The sequence below is a fragment of the Garra rufa genome, chromosome 3, assembly GCF_049309525.1.
Source record: "Garra rufa chromosome 3, GarRuf1.0, whole genome shotgun sequence".
In the NCBI taxonomy this organism is placed as follows: domain Eukaryota; kingdom Metazoa; phylum Chordata; class Actinopteri; order Cypriniformes; family Cyprinidae; genus Garra; species Garra rufa.
In genome coordinates, this window is record NC_133363.1 from 17,990,661 (window position 1) to 18,016,800 (window position 26,140).

The 26,140-nt window shown below is 39.4% G+C and overlaps 1 protein-coding gene across 1 annotated transcript in view; it reads right to left on the minus strand.

Moving 5' to 3' along the window:
• The window catches only part of adam19a (ADAM metallopeptidase domain 19a), a 134,352-nt gene that overhangs the window by 50,234 nt on the left and 57,978 nt on the right, over positions 1–26,140 (minus strand). The window contains exons 4-5 of the mRNA XM_073836879.1: positions 11,306–11,381; positions 6,871–6,947 (exon numbers count right to left, since the gene is read on the minus strand). Coding sequence (XP_073692980.1) covers positions 6,871–6,947; positions 11,306–11,381 — 153 coding nt within the window. The remainder of the gene's footprint in view (positions 1–6,870; positions 6,948–11,305; positions 11,382–26,140) is intronic.

The following is a 26,140-nucleotide window of genomic DNA, read 5'->3' on the forward strand; positions in this document are numbered from 1 at the left end:
CTCTAGAGGGCGCTTTTGGGGAACGGTATACCAACACTGCCATGCTGAGGGGAGTGCATGCTAAGCCAGCGAGCACTAAGCAACAATTCTGAGAGGAATTGCCCCTACTAGGACGTGGTGACGGCTGTCAAAACGTTACCCCTCCCGGCCAGAGGCCTGACCTGTTACCCACTTACAGACTGGGTAGAACCCAGGGCACAGCTCAGGCTTGGAATTATAGTAATTCCTTCTGAGGGAAACGGCTAAGCTTCGATGGAAACTTAGACTTGTCAGAACCAGAAACTACCGCAACATAGGGCCTAGTTCCCTCAGGAACTGGCTCCCATAAGAGGGCAGAAACCTGTCCTGGGTCCGTTCAAAGGGCCACTAGTAGTGGCGCGCCCCAATAGTGGATGGTCAGCAGACATCAGCTAAGATATCAAAGGAGTCGAACCCAGGGAACCGGGGTTGTAAGCCGACTTCAATAGATGGGAACAAGGCAAAGCGTGTGACCCATACCAAAAAGGATTTAAAAGAGGAACTCGAACTTGGTGGGAACCTACCAACACGTGGATTTTATAGAAGTGCCCCAGGTGTGTGTGCACTTACCACACTTGTGGTTTTAACTGGAAGACGCCCAGGCATAGCGTGGGACGCTTACCGACATGATCGGATTTAAGGGGAGTGTTTTCCCAGGGGGTTTCACTATCAGCTCCATGCCGTCTGAAGAGACAGAAAGGGTATGACCCTGATGGTGAGGGGATTGCCACACTAACCCTCCCCTGGACAGAAGCTCGCAAGCTATCTGTCAACAGAGATGAACATGGAGCTGAGACCATCCTGAAATGGTGGACGATAGTAGAGGACAAAAATCCTGACCCTGATCCACAGGGAGGATCGCTTCTCCAGAAGGGGGCACTGCTGTCTTTTAGGGAACCCTTAATGAAAAGGGGGGAAGCGTGCACAGCCCGGTCCACGCGACCTGTATGAAGGTCTGGCAATCTCACGAAGGTGGGTTGGCGCTCATAGAAGACCCTTCCCAGAAGGGGAGCTGCACAACCGAACAGGAGCGAATGCTCTCACTGTTACCCTTCATAGAGGGGAGCATACATCCAGAATAAAGGCTGGAGAGTAGAAACCTGAAGCATGAAGGTTAAGCTCCTACCCTGGGAAACAGGGAGGAGAACTTGGCCACCAAGGAGTGGTGCTCTTATAAGTGAACCCTGGAAAGGGGGCACGCCAACATCCTTGTAGCAGATTCATAACTCTCAAGGGTCTGTCCCTGGTAGATTCCTACCCTCAGGAGGGAGGAAACATTCCGTCCTAGGAAGTTGCTCTGAAGGACACCCTGAATTAGGGGAGGTCAGGTCCGTTCCAGCAATCCTGCGCACAGGGAGGAACGCGAGCTCTTAACCTTAACAAAACCCATTCCTCAGAAGGGGGAGCACTCAGTCCTGGGAAGTTGCTCTGAAGGAAACCCTGGATTAGGGGAGCTCAGATATGTTCCAGCAATCCTGCGCACAGGGAGGAACGTGAGCTCTTAACCTTAACAAACCCTTTCCTCAGAAAGGGGAGCACTGTTTGCCTTGAAAGTTTCTGGGAAGCTCCGGAATGAATAAGGGCAGCTTCCTAGTTCAGACACTTCGTAAACCTTTCCTCAGAAAGGGAAGTGGAACTAGGCCTGGGGGGCGAGAATCGATCCTAGAGTGACGGCTTTCTTAAGGTGTTAAACACCGAAAGATGCTCAAACCCTCTGTAGGGGAGACATTCGTCAGCCTGGGTGTAGATCCTACATCAAGTGCTGCCTCAGCCCTCAGGCTTAGAATGAGGCGACTTGAAGAGAGTCACAAAGTGGCACTCAGATTTACATAAAAACCCCTTCCTCAGAAAGGGGAGCGCACACCAAATGGACCGAGAATCAAGACCCCAGCTGGAAAGCATGTCACCAGGTGGAGCTCAAATAAGAACCTTTTCCGCAGAAAAGGGAGCAACCAAACCTGCTCCGGGTTCGCAGCGAGCACTCCGGTCTGCTGCACTCCTATTCAAGTGAACGCCTGTCTCAACAGGTGTAGACACTCAGTTTCCATGGAAACCGTATTTAGGAGAGGACACGAAGCGAATCCTCGCACGCAGGCCGTCTGCAACAGAGTTAAACATACTAGTGCAATCTTAACCATAAATATCTTAAGATGCTTACCTAGGGAGAAAGGAAAATTTCCTTTTGCTCGTTTAACCACTGAAGGGGGAAGCCTGATAGTGCTGGAACAAGTGTTGTGTAGACACCACCATACAACCGTTTGAAGGGAGGGGTGCTCCGTCGAGATGTTTCCACCTTTTTCTGAGGGAAAAATACAACACGCAACCTAACCCTGCAGGCAACACGCCTATCCAGCCATAAGGGGGGCGTAACTAGGGAGTTATGCTCCTGTCTCAATAGGGCATAAGTCTACACTAGGCCTGCAAAGGACAGCATAACCATATCAAGGGCAAACCCAAGAAAGACTTAGGGAGCTTACCTTGAAGAGGACAAGGTCCTGTGTGTAATGTATGCTGTAAGGGTTGGTTTACCGCACAGCCTGTAGAGTGGAGAGGGCAAAACACTGCCGTAACCTTAATCCATAGGATCAGAGGGGGGCGTCTGCCGTAGACTCGTCGTATTTCTTCTGTGGAGAGAGAAAACATACACAGGCCTGAGACAGTATGAAGTTCCTTCAAAGTGAAAAACGGATCATACTCACCCATTTAAGAGCATCCTGCTTCATAGAAAGAGGCGGGACTCCCCTCAGAGACCGCCTGATTCCAGACCGTCAGTAAATTAGGGTTCTATACAGGTAGAACCACCAAAGAACATCATAGGTCCGGGGAGTGCAGGAAGCTTAAATGGCGACAGGGGAATTAAAATGGCGACCCGACTGGACCGAGGGAAGGAGAGGTTTTATTAGGTATTACTCTGACCCCTGCGAGAATTTTGTCTCGCTTGGATGACTTCCCTTAAATCCTGTCTGCCACCTCTCGATCCGCGTCGCCTCCTAGACCTGCTCGCAGGGGGAGGAGGAGCGCGGGATGCAACACTAGCCTTCTGCACCTGCCTCTGTTCCTCAGAAGGAGGCGGCGCAGGACCCCTGTGGTGTTCGGGCTGAGACCTGGGCCTTCGAGGGATAAAGGACTTGAAGGCAGCTGAGCGCGTCTTCGCTTCTCTGAACTTTTCAACCACCGTCTCGACGGAGGCACCGAAAAGCTCAGATGGCGAAACCGGTGCGTCGAGAAGAAAGCCCTTCTCTTTCCTCCCGACATCAGCCAGGTTCAACCACAGATGTCTCTCCGTAGCCACCATAGCCCCCATGGCCCTGCCCATATGGGTAGCGGCCTGCTTGGTGGCACGGAGAGCGAGATCCGTGGTGCGACGGAGCTCAGCCACCTGGTCAGGGGAAAGACCCTGACCGTTGTCCAGGTCTTTCAGCAGATCGGCTTGGTAGGCTTGGAGCACTGCCATGGTGTGCAGTGCACCCACCGCCTGACCTGCTGCTGCATATGCTCTGCCGTTCAGCCGGGATGTTAATTGCAGGGCCGGAGAAGGCAGAGAGGGAGTCTTGAGAGAGGAGGCCCGCCCTGTGGAGAGATAGCAGGCTAGCGTCTCTTCCACAGGGGGCATCCTCTCATAGCCGTGGTCACGCAATCCCTCGATATTAGCATAGTTCGCCATGGACGAACTATGAATGCGCGCCGAGTACGGCTTTTTCCAGCCCTTCTCGATCTCAGTATGAAGATCGGGAAGGAATGGGAGACTCACCGGAGCTGGGTGGTTATGGCCTGAAAGATACCGCTCGTCGAGGCGACCCCGCGGCGTTATCTTTCTAGCCCGCTTCCACGGCAGGTCGAGCCTGGCCGTGGCGCGGTCCATAACCTCCAGCAGCTCTTCATATGCAGGGCAGGAAGGTAGAGAGGATTCAGCCTCAGCGTCTTCATCCATCTCTAGCACTTCCTGTTCTTCTTGGGTGGAACCCAAAAGAGCACTTGCTCCTGGATCTGACGACGTCAGCGATAACGCATCATCATCAGCTAGGAGCCTGTCATCGTCTCCGGCTGGCGAGAGAGAGAGACCCTTCTCAAGTTCGTCAGCCAGTTCCACTTGCGAGCCCCACGAGCTCAGTTTCCTCCGTGCCTCGGCAACGGCAGGACCCGAACCGCGAGGGGCAAGTGAATGCTCATCTTTCCTCAGAAAGAGAGACAGACGAGACCGGAGCTTCTTCATAGGGAAGCGCTCACAATGTACACACAATGCCCCCTCAAGGACATCGCGTGTGTGCTCTTCGCCCAAACAGAATACGCAAAGCTCATGTGTGTCCTCAGGTGTCAAATAACGAGGACACGGATGGACACACCGCTTAAACGACTTGCTAGTGCTTGCCATGATAGTAGTTTAAAGAAAGGATTCTTACCGTTTCTTCCAATGCACATCCAAACCGGGAAAGCTGAAGACAGCGAAGATGTATTGTGTTGCACGGGCGCCTCTTTTATGTTATGGTCGCCCGGTAGTGACGCAACGGCAGCGACTGACGCGCCGCGGTGACGTCATACGCTGGCGCCGGCCATTTCATGTAGTTTTTCTATGCATTCTTCAGACTCGAGGCACGCTGCAGCGTTCCCCAAAAGCGCCCTCTAGAGGACGCAGTGAGAGTTCCCTTCGGAAGGGAACTATTTTTACTCATCTAGAAAATCCTTGAACCTTATTGTAAAGTGTTACCGAATTTTTAGATATTTTGGCTGGAAACAAGACAAAAAAATCTAAGTAAGAAAAGCATTTTTTTGCAGTGTGAATGATCCACAGCTGTTTTCTTTTTTGTTAGTTTTTGTTGTTGTTGTTGTTGTTGTTATTTATAGATAGTTGTTCATGAATTCCATGTTTGTCCTGAACAGTTAAACTGCCAACTGTTCTTTAGAAAAACCCTTCAGGTTTCACAAATGCATTGGTTTTTCAGCATTTTTGTGTGTTTTAACCCTTTCCAACAATGACAGTATGATTTTGGGATCCATCTTTCACACTGAGGACGACTGGGGGACTCATATGCAAGTACTACAGAAGGTTCAAATGCTCACTGATGCTTCAGAAGTAAAAACAATGCATTAAGAGCTTTTTGAATTTTTGTCTTCTGGGAAGCATTTATGTAGCTTCTGAAGGGCAGTACTAAATGAAAAAAATATGATATTTAGGCAAAATAAGAAAAATGTACACATCCTCATTCCGTTCAAAAGTTTACACCCCGGCTCTTACTGCATAGTTTTTCCTTTTGAAGCAACAGTGAGTGTTCGAACCTTATGTAATAGTTGTATATGAGTGCCTCAGTTGTCCTCAGTGTGAAAAGATGGATCTCAAAATCATAGTCATTGTTGAAAAGGGTTAAAATACATAAAAATGCTGAAAAACCGAAGAATCTGTGGGACCTAAAGGCCTGTTTAACTGTTCAGGACAAACAAGGGACTCATGAACAACTATCAATGAAAAATAAATAAATAAATAAACACAGGTGTGGATCATTCAGGTAACAACACAGTATTAAGAATCAAGTGTATGTAAACTTTTGAACAGGGTCATTTTTTATAAATTCAACTATTATTTTCTCTTGTGGACTTTTGACTTCATCTGTATATAAATGTATACTTCCGTAGATATTTTGGAGCACAAAACCACACCCCTACCCTAAACCTACCCACTTCTAAACACTATAAAACACATAACAGCCAAATGAAAGCACATTCACGGGTATTTATTCCAAAAAAAGACCATAAAAAGCAGAATAAAAGTATTACACACAAGTTGTGTTGCATTTAAGTTTTCTGAAACCAAGCGATATCTTTATGCGAAAAAACAAAGTAAATCATAAGGTTTTAATAACTGAAAATGATCCCGCTCCCTTGCTCACATCTCACTCAGAAAGATACTCCCAAACATTAGCGGTCACAAGACACACAAGAGACAATAATGGCAGAATTATTACCAAATATATAATTAAATCATGACATTAAAATACTATTAAAGATATTAACACCAAAAGTTTCTTATTTAAAGCATGCATGTCGAAAAAAGGGGTACCCTGTTCATCAAAAAGTGACGCAAAAGGCTCCTGACCAAGAATCAATATGTGACGAGATGGGAGTGAGAATGTGTTGAGAATATTTATTAAGCTTATTATGTTAGCCATGACCTTTATGTACTCTTTGTCAAAGCCCACCAGTACAATAAATGTGTAGCAAAATGAAAAGAATCCTTTATTTAGTACCATGACAAAAACCTTTGCACCTGGTTTGTGAAACTTTTAAAACACTGGCTTGTGTATGTTTCAAAGCCACAGATGTTTGGTTTGTATCTCTAGGCATTAGTTTTAAATTCAGCAGGAACAGACAGGGGCAGATGCAGTTTCAAGGCTGTTTGTGGATATTGTTTATACGTAGAGAGGAAGCTTTCAGTGCTGAATGAGGACTGAGCACAACAAACTATTTACATTCTGGTGGGGCCACAGCATTAGTCATCAGGGCCTATATTCAATAACCTGGCCAAAACATTTCCCCTCTTCACAAAATTAAGCACGTAGAATTGTGCTTCATATGCAAAATTAAAAATGGCCGACTTTTGCAAGCACAAATAAAGAGCATCATCTAGATTTTTTCTCTCTATGGAGCATTTTGTACTTTCATACTTTCATACATCACAAAGTCTCATTCACACAACTGACGCAAAAACAATCAACAATATAACACTCAGAGGACGCTCATACAATCAAGCAGTCTACATCCTTATCACTATGTGGCATTTTAGCCTGGCTAAGACATGTGACTGAATGAACTGAGCGCATTGTGTCTGCACAGAATCCAATTATGCAAGACATGACATACCTCATTCCCAAACATGTGCTCAGAGCGACCCAAGAGTCGGCGTGACCTCTGACCCTCCCGTGATAGAAGCAATGATCCTGGAGATGGAAGGAGAGAAAGAGATTACTGTAGGCAAGGCAGAGAAAACCAAGATAAGAGGGAGCAGTTTGCTCAAGAGACAGGCTGCGGAGTTAATGTTGTTCATAAAATGGGCAAAACCGAGTTAATGGAACATCTATCTAATTAGTAGTAAAGAGACTACATCTGTAAATCACAATTACATTTGTTACATTTTTGGCTTTCAGGTTTATTGGACTTAATTAGTCTGCCTCTTTTTGATTGCCGCACCAAAAAACTTCCCTCAGGAGTTTACCGCTAACATTTGGAAAATAATCGCTCCATTTAACTCTACTGAAACAGATCCAAACTACGTATAACTGATATTCTTTCAGCTATTCAAAAGGCTTATATGAACGGTCAGACCGTGAAATTAGTTCATTTATTTGAAAAGACAGGAAGCAAAAGAGGGATGGTCACAAATCAACAGTCTCTGAAGACAACGCTTGACAATCCCTGCTTCCAAATACACCTACTTTCATTCTATAAAGAAGGTAAAAAGCAGTGGGTGAAATGAGAAGTATGTGCAAATTCATAGTACATTTATCAAACAGTAGGTGAAAAGTACCCGGATAACCTATACTTCCAAAGCGTGATTTGATGGACACTTTACTATCCAGTGTTGTAATGTTGCAAAGTTTATTCCTCATGAAATGCAGTACCTCATCTGTTCAGGATCACATTTCAATGGAATATTTTATTGTGTTTTTATAACATATTACTAGCTACTACATGTTGTACATTCACAATGATTTATCCTGTAGTAGTTGCATGATTTTATATTTAATTATGCAGTATTTACTATTTCTGATTTATTTAGCTCTATATACACTACCAGTCAAAAGTTCCTGAACAGTAAGATTTTTAATGTTTTTGAAGAAGTCTCTTCTGCTCTCCAAGCCTGGAATTATTTGATCCAAGTACAGCAATAACAGTAAAAATATTGAAATATTTTTACTATTTAAAATAACTGTTTTCTAGTTGAATATATTTTTAAAATGTAATATATTCCTGTGATCAAAGCCACATTTTCAGCATCATTAATCCAGTGTCACATGATCCTTCAGAAATCATTCTAATGTGCTGTTCAAAAAATATATATTATTATTATTATTATCACCAATATTTAAAACATTTTTTAGGATTCTTTCATGAATAGAAAGATCCAACGATCAGCATTTATCTGAAATAAAAAGCTTTTTCATCAAAGAAACCTAGCTGTTTTATAAATGTTATTTAAGCAGCAAATAGGAATATTAGAATGATTAGAGTGACTAGAGTGATGATTCTAAAAAAAAAACAGCTTTAAAATCACAGGAATAAATTGCATTTTAAAGTATATTTTAATAAATATTCAAATAGAAAACTAGTAAAAATATTCTAAAATGTTACTGTAAATGTAGGCTTGAATGAGTGCAGAACAGACTTTAAAAAAAAAGTCTTACTGTTCACAAACTTTTGACTGTATATATAAAATAATTTTACATAAAACAAAACTAAGTGTGTGTGTGGGTCTTGTGATGGAAATCAACAGCAGTACTTCCTCTTTTTCCTGTCAGCACTTCCTCGTTGTCTCTATTGTTGTCAGTAGATCAAAATTGCGTACCATTTATTCACAGATCCATTCCATGCCATCATTTCATGCCATCACAGGGAATATTTTCATTTCCAATAACTGGAACTAAGACATAAAACTGATTTGCTATAATGTGAAGCCGGCACACTGACAGTTTAATCTTCCCGCTGTAGGACTCATGAATATTTGATGTTCTTTGATTTGATAGGACTAAGGTTTGCTTAATGACTTTTTTTATGAAGTTATAAATACAACACTAATTAAACCTCTGTGAGTGTGTGTGTGGCTACTAAAGGGGAAAGATTCCAACCTTATTGTACCGTGCGGTTAACCAGCAGGCTTAGGGATCAGTCCCTCCTGATATATTTTCCTTTTTAGATGCTGGTAGTCGAAAGAAAGACAGAAAGAGGGAAAATCCTCTGTGATTTTTCCTAGATTGAATTACCCCGTCTATCACAACAGGGAGCGAGAGGGGTGCTGTGATCTCTGCGGTAACTAAAGCGAACTGCTCATTCTCTTCAAAAGCTCTTTGTGTGTTAGCGCCCAATGGTGAGCTGTACGCCCATCCTGTGCTGCTCACTCAAGAGGGCAGCTGGAAGCTGTTAAAAGGGCTCAAAAATAATCAGGGGTGTGACTTCACTCCCATCAACCCTTGTCAAGTGATGGAAACGCTATGACAAAGCTCAGAGCTTGTGCAGGGACTGCAAGTGGATTTGGGATCCTTCATAACAGTCAGGAAAGGTAGTTTACGGCTGAAGAAATTCGCTTGTGGTTTTGTATCCTTTTCTGGCTGATCAATAAGTCGGATTTTGGGGATGCGTGGAGCAAAACAAGACTGTTTTGCAACGAACAGACAGCGTGAAAAATCGAGCAATTTGGTCTTATATTCCGAGTCACACTTTTTGATATCGAGTCGCACTCGTCCTTGATTGAACCCGGCACTTCACACCTCAACCACATTCAACGGAAGCACATAAGTGACAAGTTTTCACAACTTTCTGCAAGAGTTAGCAATAAATTATCTGTAGAAAATCTGCCTTCTACAGCTAAAATATATCATAATGGAACCTCCAGAGTCTTCTTTGCCTGTTAACTCAATGTTTTGCAGGAATTGAAAATAAGGAAAGAATTATTCATAACAAAAAATATCCCTACCGGCAGTATTAGACTGCTTGCTGGCTACATTGTGCAAGGTTTTTATTTGTAATTTCAGTGTTCAAGTACGTTAATAGACCTGCTCATGTTTTCAAATGTGAGAAAGACAGAAAACATTTGACTAAGATTTACCAGAGCACAACACCAATGGCTGATTGAACTAAAAATAGGACCGTATTTTATGTAGTAAAATGACTGTATTACAGTAAGTAGACTAGAATATAAGAAAAATCCAAGAGTACCAAGAGAATAATTGTAACACCCCCGTCATTCTGTCTTGGTTTCTCCCGTATACCCATATTTGGTCTTCCTGTCATTAGTGTCATTCCCTGCACCTTTTTTTATGAAGTTATAAATACAACACTAATTAAACCTCTGTGAGAAGAAATGTGTTTAACTGTATTGACAATTGTCATTGATTTACACAACCAGTCAAAAGATTTGTAATGTTTTTTAAATAAGATTCTACTGTTTACCAAGCCTGCATTTATTTGATCCAAAGTACAGCAAAAACAGTAACAACTGAACTGTTTTCTATTTGAATATATTTTAAAATGTAATTTATTCCTGTGATCAAAGATACATTTCAAGCTTGTCCAGTCTTTGATGTCACGTGATCTTTCAGAAATCATTCTAATATGCTGATTTTCTGCTTAATACTTTATAATGAATATATAACTAAACTTCATAATTAATTTAGAATTAATACTTTTATTTAGCAAGGATGCTTTAAAATGTTTTAAAAGTGATGATAAACACATTTATAAGTTACAAAACATTTCAATTTCAGATAAATGCTGTTCTTCTGAACGTTCTATTGATCAAAGAAACATGAAAAAAGAATCAGAATAATAGAATGAGGGATCATGTGACTGGAGAAATGATGGTAAAAATTCCGCTTTGAAATCACAGAAATAAATCACATTTTAAAATACATTCAAATAGAAAACAGTTATTATAAATAGTAAAAATATTTCACATTTATTGCTGTATTTTTCATCAAATAAATGCAGGCTTGGTGAGCAGAAGAGATTTAAAAAAAAAAACATTAAACATCTTACAGTTCAAAAACTTTTGACTGCAAGTGTATGGTATGTAATTTTCTTCTTTTTTATGTTTGGATAAAATATAACTGCAATTTTTTTATTTGACTGCTCATTACATGATATCCTAATTAAATAATCCAAGTAATTGCAAATAATCACCCACCCAATACTTGAGAAAGTGATAATTGTAAGACATTAAATTATTGCGGCAAATAAAAACATTGATGATTAAACATTACAATATAATGCTGTTTTTATATCAATATCATTGAGCCCATTACTGGCCCACAGTCCACAGCAATCTATTTTGCAATCATGTTTGCCTGAGGTAAATTTACTGCTTTATTGCTATAATTAGTCACACTAAACAAATGTGTTTAATTGATACTGCTAATATAACATTTAGGTATTTAACACTCAGTTTTTAAAATATAAATCAAGCTTTACATGTCAAGTAGATAAAACACACTGAAACTGTAATATGAGAACTGAGAAAAGCAGAGACAGAGAGGAACACACACACACACACACACACACACACAGAGCTCTTAGTCCTGCTTACAGTGTGATTGCTGGTTTTGGTGACAGGGAGGCCATTCTCATAGTGAGTTTCAGTGAAGTCGTGACCCAGGAGCTCCCTAAGAGAGACAAAATGAAAAAACAAGCTGTCACAGTGATATCGCTGCACACACATACACATTTGGTGGAGGTTTATGCCATTTCAACAATTCAGCAATGCTTTGTCTTTTCAAGCAATGCTTTGCACATTGAGACACAGAGAAAACATGTTTGAATACATATTACAGGGTCGAACAGCTGCACAAGTTATGTTGGCAATGCATGACAAGAAGTTCATCCACCTAGAAAAGTATTCCCAGTTCAAGGAATCGTGATTTAAACACTATTACATTTAATCACCTCCAGTGCTTAAATTGTTTTGAACCTGGAACATTCTTTGAACTCAGATATACAAACATTACTGACTATTGACTCTCATGCTAAACTGATTACACGTCTGGCAAACACAGATATTGGTGCTATTGGCCATAAAGCTCAGTGTAACAAAGCTTACCTGTCTAAGAGGAACATCATAACTTTATTCTTTCAAACATTAAAGTAAGTAAATCTGGCCTTGAAAGTTATTTGGACACAATTGGACAAAAACACTGATGTATTGCAGTACAAGGCCTAAGTGAGCTATAAATGTCACAGGGTTTTAGCCTGGAGGTTCTTTTAACAGTTAAGATCAGCATTTGGCCGGTTAAAATAGGTGTTAGATCAACATGTACGTTGTAATTCCCAACATAAACTAAAACAATGACTCATGCCTTGTTGATCACATTAACTTGGTTTTTACCTCCCCACAACCCACAAATGTTTGCCACTGTGTCAGTGTGGCTGAGCGCAGAAGAGGTAATGAGTGTGTAGCTCAGAGGAGTGATTTGCTCGAGTGGTTAGTGTTTATGTGTGGATGTGAGCTTTGCTAATAGGCAGGCTTGTTTTGTTTGTTGATTGTAATACAGAAATAGAGTGCATTTCTCACTATGCTGTAAAAAGTGTTTACCTTTTAAATGGTGGTAATTCTCAGTAAAGGGTGATGGACTAAAGGCGAAGTTCAGTACAGTGAGGGTTTGTGGCATTTATGAAGCACTTTTCAATCCTTGTAGAGTTATTAAGGCTAGAGTTTGGGGAATTGGGGTCTCATAAAGTGTGAAAATCATAGAGGTAATTTATGAATGTGCAGATAATGGTGCTCTCTCAGTAATAATACACAAATCAAACTGCCAGCTGTGTTCTCTCATTGAAATGTTATGGACACACGCACACACACACCAGTCTCCTCCATCTCAGCGGCGGTCTCCACACCAACTTTAGATTGAAAATGTGCCATCATTTCATTCTTGTCGGATGCGAAAGGTCATCACTCTGATTCCCTGCATGTTTCGAGATTTTTTTCCATTTCCTAGCCAATTCCTCGCTCCTCAGCAGCTCTTTCCAAAATGGTGGTCCTTATGACTCACCTCTTCTATTTTGCTGGTATTGCCATGTTAGAGCTTCACCTATTTTAAAAGCACGAAACCCAAAAAGCAATATCATTCGCAAGGATATTGAATTCAGATCAGCTGAGAATGAAAGAATGTCTTTCACACAGATGTTTCTCAAGGTTAGTCAGTGTGCTCTCTCTATAGCTTCTATAAGTTGCCCGTCATATAAGTGGCCTGAAAAGTATCACTTACTCCCATTAGAACAATAAATCAACAGCTGAAAAGGTGAGGGCATTAAACAAGTTGTTTAGTCTCTGAAGTGAGTTGTGTGTCAGTGTTGAAGTGTATTTTTTATTTCAGTCTCCAGGGACTTCCTTAGTTTATGCGGTGATCACTTACTATAAGCTCTACATGCCATTTAACTCAGTCAAGTGTAAATACATTGCACAGTGGTGCTTTCAAAATGTTGTTCAGTTTGACTTGTCTGCTTATGGCTCAGTGATGTGAGTTTAGGACAGTATAGATGTTTCCCAAAAACATAGTTAGCCAACTGTAGTCGCAAGTTCTGTCAATACCAACATAGATCACTGAGTTGGTGTTTCCTGAATCCATAGTTCTAACAAACATTGCAAACAGCATTGCAAAGTTGTGGAGTTAGAATTACAGCTCTCGGCCATAGTTTCTTGTTAGTATGGCATAAGGGCAACTTTGGTCCTGGAGGGCCACTGTCTGGAGAGTTTAGCTCCATCGCTAATCAAACACTTCAAGATCACTAGAAAGCTACAGGGAGGTGTGTTTGATTAGGGTTTGAGCTAAATTCTGCAGGACAGTGGCCCTCCAGGATCAAAGTTGCCCAGCCCTGGTGTATAGACCTAAATAGATCATGCACTGGAGCAACATAAGCAAGCTAACATGTATTGCAATCTACAGTGGAGATCAAAACTAGACAACAATCTATAAATACTTGATTTGTTCTGAAATATTGTTCATCTTCATCGCTCAGATATTAGCTGTAGTTATACCACTGTTCATCGAAGATATTTGACAAAATATCCAAGGCATTTTAACAACAACCTTCATTTTGTGGAAAACACTGTGATCCAAATTAGAGAACAATCTATAAATAATTTTAGATGTTTTCTGAAAATTGTTCATTGCTCAAAATTTGAAGGAATATTAGCTGCAGGTACACCAGTGTTCTACAAACTTGTTTAACAAAATAGCATAAGGCATTTCAACAAAAACCTTGTGGAATTTTTTGGAAAACACTGTGATCAGAATGAGAGAATAGTAACCACTGTAGCATGAAAGAAGACTACATCTTAAATTTTGGAGGCTTACAGCTGTCAGAAATTAGTAGGAAGTGTAGAAGCCCTTGCTTTGAGTGACTTCGGCACATCTGCAGCCGCAGGACATCATTCGTTTCTCAGACTGCACTGTTGTGATCTTGGTGCACTCTTCGTCCACTCTCTTCCATAGTTTGGTAACTGTAGTGGTAACTTTGTCACCTAGAATTTTCCTATCGGTTTTAGATCAGATTAGATTATTTCAATGTGCTGTCAATGTGCTTCAAGGAACTGCTTTACCCATTTTGCAGTGAACGAGGGCATTATCTTGCATGACATTCGCAGACTGATTGGGAGATCCTTGCAGTGAAAGAACTGCATGTTGCTGAAGGAGGTTCTGATAAGCATTTGCATTCACCCTCCCATGTAGCAGTATAGAGAGACTCCTGCTAAATAAACATTGCCCAAACCATGACACTTCCTCCTCCACCTTTCACTGACTTCTTTATGCACTTGGGCTTCAGTCTTTCCTTAGTTTGACACCGAGCAAAAGTTTTTCATCAGACCAAATAAATTAAACTTGCTCTCATCACTAAAGCGAACTTTGGAGCGGTTCTTCTCTTTCCACACAACATGCTCCTGAGCAAAGGTGAGCTTAACCTTTTGATTCTTTCTGCTGGTGAGAGACTTGGTCACTGCAGAATGCACTTTTAGTCTGACTTCTCTTAAGCCTGAAGCACATTGCACGATTTTCAGCTGTCCCAGACAAAAAAGATTGGCATCGTGAAACAATCATGGCGATTTCTGTGATCATAGCTTCAAATCTGTGGCCCTATGTGGTACAGTGAGAGAGGTTCAAAGACGGATGTTGTCATGGTCTTGCCACCAAAGACAACCTACGATCATTCTCAGACAGTGTCAGAAATTCAAAAATACGGCATGAAATCAACGCGACATGCCGCTAAAACTTTATATATATATATATATATATATATATATATATATATATATATACATATATATGTATATATATGCTGCTAAAACTGCTTACCACTAGCGCATGCGGATGACATTTTAGTCTTCTATAGTAACATGCGTCGTAGCCTACGAGTCAATAGGTGTCATCATCATACAGTCTACATGCATGTCATACCCAAGTTTATTAGATGTATGTTGCAGTGTGATCAGCAACAATCTTATAGGATTGCTAAAATCGTGCAGTATAGAAGGCTTTAACCCTTAAATGCACAAATGTTTCTGCAATCATTATTACATATTCAGGTCTTTAGCAACCCGGACCTATATTTCCAAAAAAAACTCTCTTTATAGTTTAGGCATTTTTCGTTACTGTTTTCGCATCTGGCTCATATTCGCGATCTCAACCATATTCTCAAAATGTTTTTAATGACTTCAGTCAATATTTTAATTGCTGGCAGTTTATTCACCACATCCATCATCAAATAACAGTGACATTTATATTTTATTGTGTATAGTAATTGCTCTGCAGTAAAGCCATGCAAACCAGATACATTTTTGCTGATGATAATATTTTGTTTTCTGCCTGCGATAATTATGAGTGAAACATCACATCATTATTGTCCATCAAACAGTACCACCTCGAGGAATAAAGGTGAATTGCACGTATTACGTCATCAGATATTTACATATTTTTGCGCACAAAAAATATAATTACACTATTACACACCTCAGGTCTCTAGGGACCCTGTACACTTTTTACAAAAATATAATCAGAAAACAGATATTCTTTTATATTTTATAATTTTTCCTTATAGATTGAAACTTTAACTTAAAAAATATGTTGGAGGGAGGAGGGTAGTGAATGATGTCCAGGGTCGCTAAAGACCCAAGGTATGCATTTAAGGGTTAAACGTGCCAAGACAGGTCCGTACCCTGTTCAGGATTGAACTGGCAAGCAATTCCAGCTGCAGTGTTGAACCCATTCCCCATTAAGAGTCTTATGTGGACCACCAGCCTTTTGGGATATCTTGAATGAATTAGTGTTGTTGTAAACCTGCAATATTCGAGAAATCACAGATTTGGTACGACCAACTTGTCTTCCAGTGGCTGAAAGTGTCATCCCTTTGGCCTTCATCTGAACAACCTCCTGTCACAGGGTTTCAATCACCTTGGAATCTCAGTGAAAATTGGAAAAATGCTGTCAGTTAAATAGGGTTTGTCATATGATTAAGGAAATATCTCATTTAGGTTTTTATACTGTGCTTCAGAATACAATTAATTGATGAAATATGTTTTAAAAACTGCCATATTACTCCTGTTAGGATAAACTAAGCAGTGATCTTGAAATCTAGGAAATTGCAGGTTGTTCTTTAATTTTGATCTTTCATTCCATAAATATACAAATTTTATCTTTTAGTTAGGATATAAGAATCTTTTAGTTAGTTAAGAGAATTAAAGCACTGTTTTTGTGGACAGGGAGCGTGTTACAGAATGTATGCTTTAAAAAGGTCATTATTTCTGTAATTCTGTTTCAGTGACTTTAGTGGCTCTGAAATTACACACTTCACCTTTAAGTATCAAATCTCATCGTTCGGTTGAGGAAATGCTGCATGTGCTGTGGACTGCAGTCATGCTCCATAATCACAGAGCCAGTGGCACACAAAATGTAACAACTTGACTTTATGGTTATAAATGCAGCAGTGTCTCTTTGCTTGTGTGTTTGTGAGTGTTGCTGTGTGTGCATGCCTTGATGGATAGACTAGATTGCAGAGTCGGTCCTCACATCCAGCACACCCCTCGCTCTAATCATAGCCTCCCTTTCTGACAAGATCACGGCTCTGACCACCAGCCCTTTGCAAAGCCACACAATAACACTCCAGCTAAAGCCTGGCCTCTTATCAGCCTGGTATTTCTCGATAGAGGACAGTGTGATGAAGAAAGATTCACTTCTTGAAGAAATGATGGGATAGAGCAGGATTGATGGCTGGCTGAGATCATATGTTTTTATTTTCTCTCATTGAACCAGTGCTTTGAAGCATGTGAGGCTTTTACGGGAAAATGACATCTGCTGTCTGAATGGGAGCAGCAGAGGGTCTGTGATTAAAATGATGTTCATGTTAACACACATATGTTTTAGCTTTATCAATACCATATTGGTTACTGTAGACTAGAAATTTATTGGTATATATATTTCAGATTTGGTGCTCAACAAAAAATTCTTGAGCTGCTTCATAATTAAATTTCAGTTGTGCAGCTTCAGGTTTTTGTTGAAACCATGTTTCAGGATTCTTTGTTGAAACCATTTTTCTTTTAGAAAGAACAGCATTGATTTTAAACAGAAACCTTTTGTAACAAAAAAAATCGCAGTTATATTTTATTCAAACATAAAAAAAAGAAAATTACATACTATACACTAGCAGTCAAAAGTTTTTGAACTGTAAGATTTTTAATGTTTTTTAAAAAAAATCTCTTCTGCTCACCAAGCCTGCATTTATTTGATGAAAAATACAGCAATAAATGTGAAATATTTTTACTATTTATTATAACTGTTTTCTATTTGAATATATAAAATGTAATTTATTTCTGAGATTTCAAAGCTGAGTTTTTAACCATCATTTCTCCAGTCACATGATCCCTCATTCTATTATTCTGATTCTTTTTTCATGTTTCTTTGATCAATAGAACGTTCAGAAGAACAGCATTCATAATTAAATTTCAGTTGTGCGGCTTCAGGTTTTTGTTGAAACCATGTTTCAGGATTCTTTGTTGAAACCATTTTTCTTTTAGAAAGAACAGCATTGATTTTAAACAGAAACCTTTTGTAACAACATAAAAGCACTGTCACTTTTGATGAATTTAATTTGTCCTTGTTTGAATAAAAGTATTCATTTCTTTCAGGAAAAAAGTATTACTCAACTTAAACTTTTGAACGATAGTGTATCATTCCATATTGAATATTACATTTTGCATTTTTCCATTTAGATTAGCTTTTTTTTGTTTTTAATGCTCACTTACAGTAAACACAACTTATTTGAAACACACTTAAATATGTTATTTAGCAAATTCAAAATGAATATCCATTTTTTTCATCCTGTGTGTTAGTGATGTTTGCACTATGTAAACAGTGCTGTACAATTAGTCACAGTACGTCAGGTCGTCATGACAACACAATTGAAAGATTAGAAATTATTTTACATAAAGTCAGTAGGCAAAGCTTTTTTAACTTGCATGACTTGCATCTCATAACAACATGTTTCGTGGCTTTTTTTCTGTGATAATGTACATTAAGCCACAGATGCCTTCTTGCACTAAACCCAAAACATTCCTAAAGAACATTATGAGCAATAGTTTTGATAGCTAAAACAATGTTTTAGTAATTGGCAATTTCAGCTTTTAGTCAATAGCGTAGATACATACAGTTGAGGTCAAAAGTTTACATACACCTTGCAAAATCTGCAAAATGTTCATTATTTTACCAAAATAAGAGGAATCATGCACTGACCAGAATATGATATTTCACATAAAATACATTTACATAGTCCACAGAAGAAAATAATAGTTGAATTTATAAAAATGACCATGTTTAAAAGTTTACTTTGTTGTTAACTGAATGATCCACAGCTGTGTGTTTTTTGTGTGTATGTGATAGTTCATGAGTCCCTTGTTTGGCCTGCTGTTCCAGCATTTTTGTGTATTTGAACCCTTTCCAACAATGACTGTACGGTTTTGAGGACAACTGAGGGTCTCATATGCAACTATTACAGAAGATTCAAACACTCACTGAAGCTCCAGAAGGAAAAACAATGCATTATGAGCCAAGGGTGTAAACTTTTGAACAGAATAAAGATGTGTACATTTTTCTTATTTGGCCCAAATATCATACTGTATTTTTTCATTTAGTACTGCCCCTCAGAAGCTATAGAAGATACTTACATGTTTCCCAGAAGACAAAATAAGTTAAACCAAAAAATTTGTGGGACCTGAGGGATACTTCTGAAGAACAGCAAGCCAAACAAGGGACTCATGAACTATCACACAAAAAAAAAAACACAGCTGTGGATCGTTCAGTTAACAACAAATTATTGAGAATCAAGTGTATGTAAACTTTTGAAAATATCTTATTCAGGTCAGTGTTAAATTAAAAATAACATATTTTGCATGATCCCTCTTATTTTGGTAAAATAACTAGCATTTTGCAGATTCTGCAAGGTGTACTGTATGTAAACTTTTGACCTCAATTGTAAATGTGCATTACAGTATTGCATATTATATATGAGGTTGAAGTTCAACCGCTAAAGTATTATTAGACAATAAGTTTCAGCAGATTTGTCCTCAGAGATCCCATCAGAGTGTGAACACTGATGTGCATAATAATGCAGCAGTCTTTTTATTTATTTATTTTTCAGAGAAGTAGAGATGAACAATGAGATTTGTGTTGCTTTGATTTTCAACAAAGTTGCAAGTGGCCTTGATGGATAAAATACTTGCAAGATTACACCGTCATGACATGCTTAAATGTGACCCTGGACCACAAAACCAGTCTTAAGTCGCTGGGGTATATTTGTAGCAATAGCCAAAAATACATTGTATGGGTCAAAATTAATGATTTTTTCTTTTATGCCAAAAATCATTAGGAAATTAAGTAAAGATCATGTCCCATGAAGATTCCTACTATAAATATATCAAAATGTAACTTTTGAGTAGAAATATGCATTGTTAAGAACTTAATTTGGAGAACATTAAAGGTGATTTTCTCAGTATTTAGATTTTTTTGCACCATCAGATTCCAGATTTTCAAATAGATATATCTCGACCAAATATCGTCCTATCCTAAAAAACCATATATCAATAGAAAGCTTATTTATTGAGCTTTCATATGATGTATACATCTCAGTTGTGTAAAATTTAACCTTATGACTGGTTTTGTGGTCCAGGGTCACAAATGTCAGAGATGTTGACCCATCTTAAAAAGCAATCATCACTTTATACAAACAATGACTCCAGGCTAATCTGATTGTAATGGAATTCAAGTCATCTGATCCCATGACTATTAATAATCAATGTACTTATTTCTTATAACTATGAGGCAACTGAAGTGCTGCACTTGGCATCAATATTTCTATTACAAATACATGTAATTTTGTGGTTGTGAAACCTAAAGTAGCCTTAATTCCTTAAGCATTTTAGACCTACAGTGGTGGCCAAAATTATTAGAACACTAGTATTTTCACCTACTAAAAAATGGTTTTAAGTCAGTTAATTATATCTTTTGCTGTAGTGTGTCAATAGGAAATATCAGTTTATATTTAAACATTCATTTTGCCATTAATTGTAATAATCCAGTGAGATTTTTTTTGCTAAAGGAGTCTGACAATAGCCAGTGCTCTACACAGAGATCTGATCTTATCATCATGTCTGTCTGAAATGACATGAAGAAGACTAAATCCAGAAGAACTGTGGCAACGTCTCCAAGACGCTTCAAGAAACCTACTTGCAAAGCTACAGTACTGTTTTAAGTTTTTAAGTTTTCTTTATCAATTAACTTGTAAAAATCAACATTTGGTGTGACCAGCCTTTGCTTTTAAAGCAGCTTTTGCCCTATAGGTATAGTTTTTCAGGTAGCTTTGCAGGTAGGTTTCTTGACGCATCTTAGAGATGTTGCCATAGTTCCTCTGGATTTAGTCTGTCTCAGTTTGTTCTGTTTCTTCATGTCATTGCAGACAGACTGGATGATGCTGAGATCAGATCTCTGTCTGGAGCACTCTCACTAAAAATCTCACTGGATTATCACAATAATTGGCAAAATTAATGTTTGGAAATATAAACTGATATTTCCTACTGACACACTACAGCAGAAGATAGAAATAACTAACTTGAAACCATTTTTAGCTAGTTAAAATACTAGTGTTCTAATAGTTTTGGCCACCAATAATGAAAAGGAACACTGTGAGCAATATGCATCCATAGCTCTCAGAAATCTCAAGTAAATGTGTACTCTGCCTAAATGAGCAAAAACAATGCAAGCAGACACTACCAAACTGTGGCAAATATCTTTGAAATGCATGAGAAAGGGACAAAACCAGTGGGATTTAGTTAATTTATTCCTATAGTGAGAGGAAATTGTTAAAGGGTCAAATTTTGTGACCATTTAATTTCCCTCACCCCCAAAGGTCCACTTAAAATGATAGTGAAGTGTTTTGCAGCAAAAACAGTCATTATTTAGTTTTTCATGACCTTCTTTCTGACCCTTAGAATTAAACAAGTTGCTGAACAAATTTGGAAAAAGCTTAGTTTCAATAAACCGTCTTTGTGGGTAGGGAATAAAGGTCTGAGTTCTGAAAGTTACAGTATATTTAATAGAAAAAGCTCTTTTGTCTTGGAAGATAAAGGAAAAATTTATTTCTCACAATGTGACCATCCTTGATGACTTAAAATAATAAACAAAAATATAGCTTTTTGATTCATACAGAATAATGCAGACATCAGCAGAAGTATTCGGATGACTTACAAAGCAGTGAAATGGTCACAGCAAATAGGCATAACACACTTGGTGGCATATTTTTTCTACTTGTTTAACCAAGCCAGAGAACATTTAAAAAGGGTTGAAGGGAAATTTAATTAATTCATCCTGAAGAACCACCTTTACAATGGAGCACAATGATATAAAAATTATGAGCTTTCTTTTAATTAATTTCACAAGGTCCCTGTGGTCACAGAACCACTGAACTAAAAACACTTATTCTTTTTCTTGGAATAGAAGCTAAATCAACCGTTAGTAGTTTTAAGCAGGTAAACTCGAGCAGCAGCACAGTGGTCTGTGCAGTTCAATCAAGCGAAAGCTGAACGGCGATTCATTTCTAAGGTGGAGCCCCAGTAGGCAAAAGATAGGGGAGAGGACGGGAGCATGATTTGAGACAGACGGCCTCCCGGCAGGAGCTATAAGAGCTGCACAGGCTAGAGATTCTGGAGTCTCAACCGTTGCAGAAAACAGTCATTCACCAACGTAAATTCTTTATTTACACTAAATGCAGAAAAAAGAGCATGTTTTAACCTTCCTCACAGTAAACAATGCATACATGCTATAACTGACACGCTCAAAAACACTGAAAGTGCAAAAATGTGCCTAAATGTTAAATTCACCAGAGCATTCACTGCATATTGATGTGGTGCACATGCAATCTGAGTCCCAGCTTCTACTTTATGTTGTGCAAAGGTTGGCTGCCAAATGTAAGCAAGTGCACATCCATCTGCTTCCTCCAACTAATGTAGCACATCCATCCTTTTGCTCCCACTGATGTAACACCCTCCACCAGTTATCTGACTGAATGAATAGCTGGCATAAGAAAATGTGAGACTGTTTAGGAATCAAGCGTCGCTAAAATTATGCAATTCCTTTTGAAGATAAAGTGTTTCTTTTTTTGTTCAGATACATTCTCCTATACCAGCTTACCATGCAAAGTCAACAACATAAGCTTGAAGTCAGTTAACTTCCGGAAGAGTGTAAACACTGTATCAATTTCTGGCTTTGCCAATAGTGTTAGATTAAAGAGGGACTTGTATTTGAGTAGTGTTTAAAAAGTCCTAAGTCCAACAGAACAAAACAAGTGGCTGTCTATATGAGTGCATGACTGAACCATTCACTCAGCCAATCTGTAAAAAACATTTATGCTCGATGAAACAAATGAGTGTCTATAATAAGCGAGTCAGTGAAACATTCAATCAGCTGAAGGTGTTAAAAAAAACATTAAATCAACCACTCAGCTGTTTAATTCAAGACACTGATTCAAACAGGAAGTAACTGTGTGACTGTTCCTAAAATCATACTGGCTAAAAAAAGCGTAGTATGCTAATATGCGGTTCAAAATTTAGCCTGTCTTTATGTGTGAGTCACTGAATCATTCACTCAACTGATTTTTTTTTTTTAAATCACAGACTTTCTATATCAGGGGTCATCAGTTGACACATCATGAACCAAAACAGTTACACAATTTTACTGTTTCTACAGTTTAAGTGAGCAGTGCGTCAAAACAACAGCGTACACCATAAACGCTCAGGATTTACTCCGACTGTTCAACTAAATTTGCAAACTTAAATTTGCAACAAATTAATGTTGTGGTGCTCACACCAGACGAGGCTTATGTGAATAAATTGCGCTATTCACGCGTAGTTAGACGCTTGAACATTTTGTGTTTACTTGCTTCGTTCGCACGTGAAATTCACTTCACAACAAATGCGAATTTGCGTCAGGTGAGGGGCTTCTGCCACTCGTCAGTGGGAAAGTAGTTGTAAAATATGGCAAATAAGCTCAATTTGCTGGCTTTAGCTAGCTTGTAATCTAAATAGGTATATACATATAGCTCAAATAGAGTAAAGAGCGGTTTTTACAACTTACCAGATTATTCAACCTCCTCACTCACTTTCTTCTAAGCAAGATCCTTTTTTTTCATGTTTTAAAAAACTACGAAGATGTATCGTACAGCTCCGAGTATCCACATACAGAGACGATGATTTTGTCCTCCATTGTTGTTTCGAATTTCTGCCTTCGTCACTACTAGAGCAAGCTCCTGATTGTTTAACGTGGCGCGAATTTTCACCACAGTTCAGATGTTTCAACTGAAATGTCAAACACCTGAAACGCTCAATTCGTGTGGCCGCAGGGAGGTCCATCGAGTCTTTACATTGATAAGTAAATCACTCGCGCTTTAAAGGTGTAGTTCACTTTCATAACAAAAATTTACAGATAATGTACTCACCCCCTTGTCATCCAAGATGCTCATGTCTTTCTTTCTTCAGTCGTAAAGAAATTATGTTTTTTGAGCAAAACATTTCAGGATTTCTCTCCATATAGTGGACTTCTATGGTGCCCATGAGTTTGAACTTCCAAAATGCAGTTTAAATGCAGCTTTAAAGGGAAACTTTCGCCAAAATGCAATCTGGGGTGTTTTTTGTATTGTAAACGAGTCAAACTTTCATCTAAAAGCGTAATTACGACAAATCAGCCACTTTTAAGATTGACCGTGATTTTTCGTTTTCTGGTCAAATGGTCGGTGAATGGCAGTGCTAGGGGCACTACTTTGAGCGCATCAAAATCGATATTTTTACAACACTAAGAAGGCTCGACACACCATGAAACTTTGCTCGAAGTATCGCCTGGGTCTCTACACATGAACTCGAGCACTGAACATTGTTTGTGTACACAGAGTTTACTAAAAAAAAGGTTTTGAACAACTCACTTACACTGTTTGGGTTTCCGCTCGCAGCCGTCTTGCCAGTCAAAGAAGTGTCGATCTCCGAATGCAATGTAATAGTGAGGAGAGTAAAGATGGATAGCTCCTAAAGCATATTTCCATATAAATGCACGGCTAATTCGTTGTTTTGTCGCAAGTGAAAAACAATATTAACCTTCTAGTTGTAAAAAGAGCCTCATATAAGAAACATTCAGAGATCGACACTTCTTGACTGGCAAGACGGCTGCGAGCGGAAACCCAAACAGTGTAAGTGAGTTGTTCAAAACCTTTCTTTTTAGTAAACTCTGTGTACACAAACAATGTTCTCAATGCTCGAATTTATGACTATTATTAAAAAAAAACACTGTCCAGACCTCTTCTGGGATAGAAAATACATTTTACATTACATTTATTCATTTAGCCGACGCTTTTATCCAAAGCGACTTACAATTGGGAATACAACAAGTGATTTATCCTAAGGAGGCAGATCAACATAGGAAGTGCTCAAAAATACCATATATCAGGCGTTGTTAGAAGAGTGCAGGCTAGAAGGAGAAGATCAAGAAAGAGAGGAAAAACAGGCTAGAAAGGGAGGATCAAGAAGAGAGGAGAATTTTTTTTTTTTTTATTTTTTTTTTATTGAGTCACATAGTGTCGAAAAAGATGGGTTTTCAGCAGTCGCTTGGAAGCTGTTAAGGAGTCTGCATTCCGGATAGGGGTGGGAAGATCATTCCACCAGGCAGGGACATTGAACAAGAATGTTCTGGACAGTGATTTAATACCTCTCTGTGGTGGTACAATGAGGTGTCTTTCACTAGAGGATCTCAGACTTCTGGAGGGAGTGTAGATGTGTAGTAGTGAATGGAGGTAGGCAGGTGATGATCCGGTGGCTGTCCTATATGCCAGCATCAGTGTCTTGAATTTGATGAGTGCTGTAACCGGTAGCCAGTGCAGTGATATGAAGAGAGGTGTGACATGGGCCTTTTTGGGCTCACTGAAGACCAGTCGTGCTGCTGCATTCTGAATCATTTGTAGAGGTTTGATTGTACATGCTGGAAGACCGGCTAAAAGAGCATTGCAGTAGTCCAGCCTGGAAATGACCAGGGCCTGGACGAGGAGTTGTGTAGCATACTCTGTTAGGAAGGGCCTGATCTTTCTGATGTTGTGCAATGCAAACCTGCAAGATCGAGCAGTCTTAGCTATGTGGTCTTTAAAAGTTAATTGGTCGTCAAAGATTACACCCAGATTTCTGGCTGAAGTCGATGGGGTAATTGTTGATGAACCTAACTGGATGGAGAAGTCATGTTGTAAAGATGCAGTGGCAGGAAAGATAAGGAGTTCCGTCTTTGCTAGATTGAGCTGTAGATGGTGTTCCTTCATCCATGCAGAGATATCCGCCAGGCAACCTGAGATCCGTGCGGCTACCGATGGATCGTCTGGTTTGAATGAAAGATAGAGCTGTGTGCCATCAGCATAGCAATGGTAGGAGAAGCCATGTGCCTGTATGATGGGGCCCAGAGATGTAGTGTATATGGAGAAGAGGAGAGGTCCAAGAACTGATCCCTGAGGAACCCCAGTGACCAGTTGATGAGTTTTAGATACCTCCCCTCCCCAAGCCACTCTGAAAGACCTACCAGAGAGGTAGGATTTGAACCAGCGAAGTGAAGTCCCTGTGATGCCCAGCGATGAGAGGGTGGACAAGAGGATCTGGTGATTCACAGTGTCAAAAGCTGCAGATAGGTCCAGCAAGATGAGTACTGATGGTTTGGAATCAGCTTTTGCCGTCCGCAAGGCTTCAGTGACAGACAGTAGTGCAGTCACAGTTGAAAGGCTGCTTCTGAACCTTGATTGGTTAGAATCCAGTAGATTGTTCTGTGAGAGGAATAAGGATAGCTGGTTGAAAACAGCCCGTTCCAGTGTT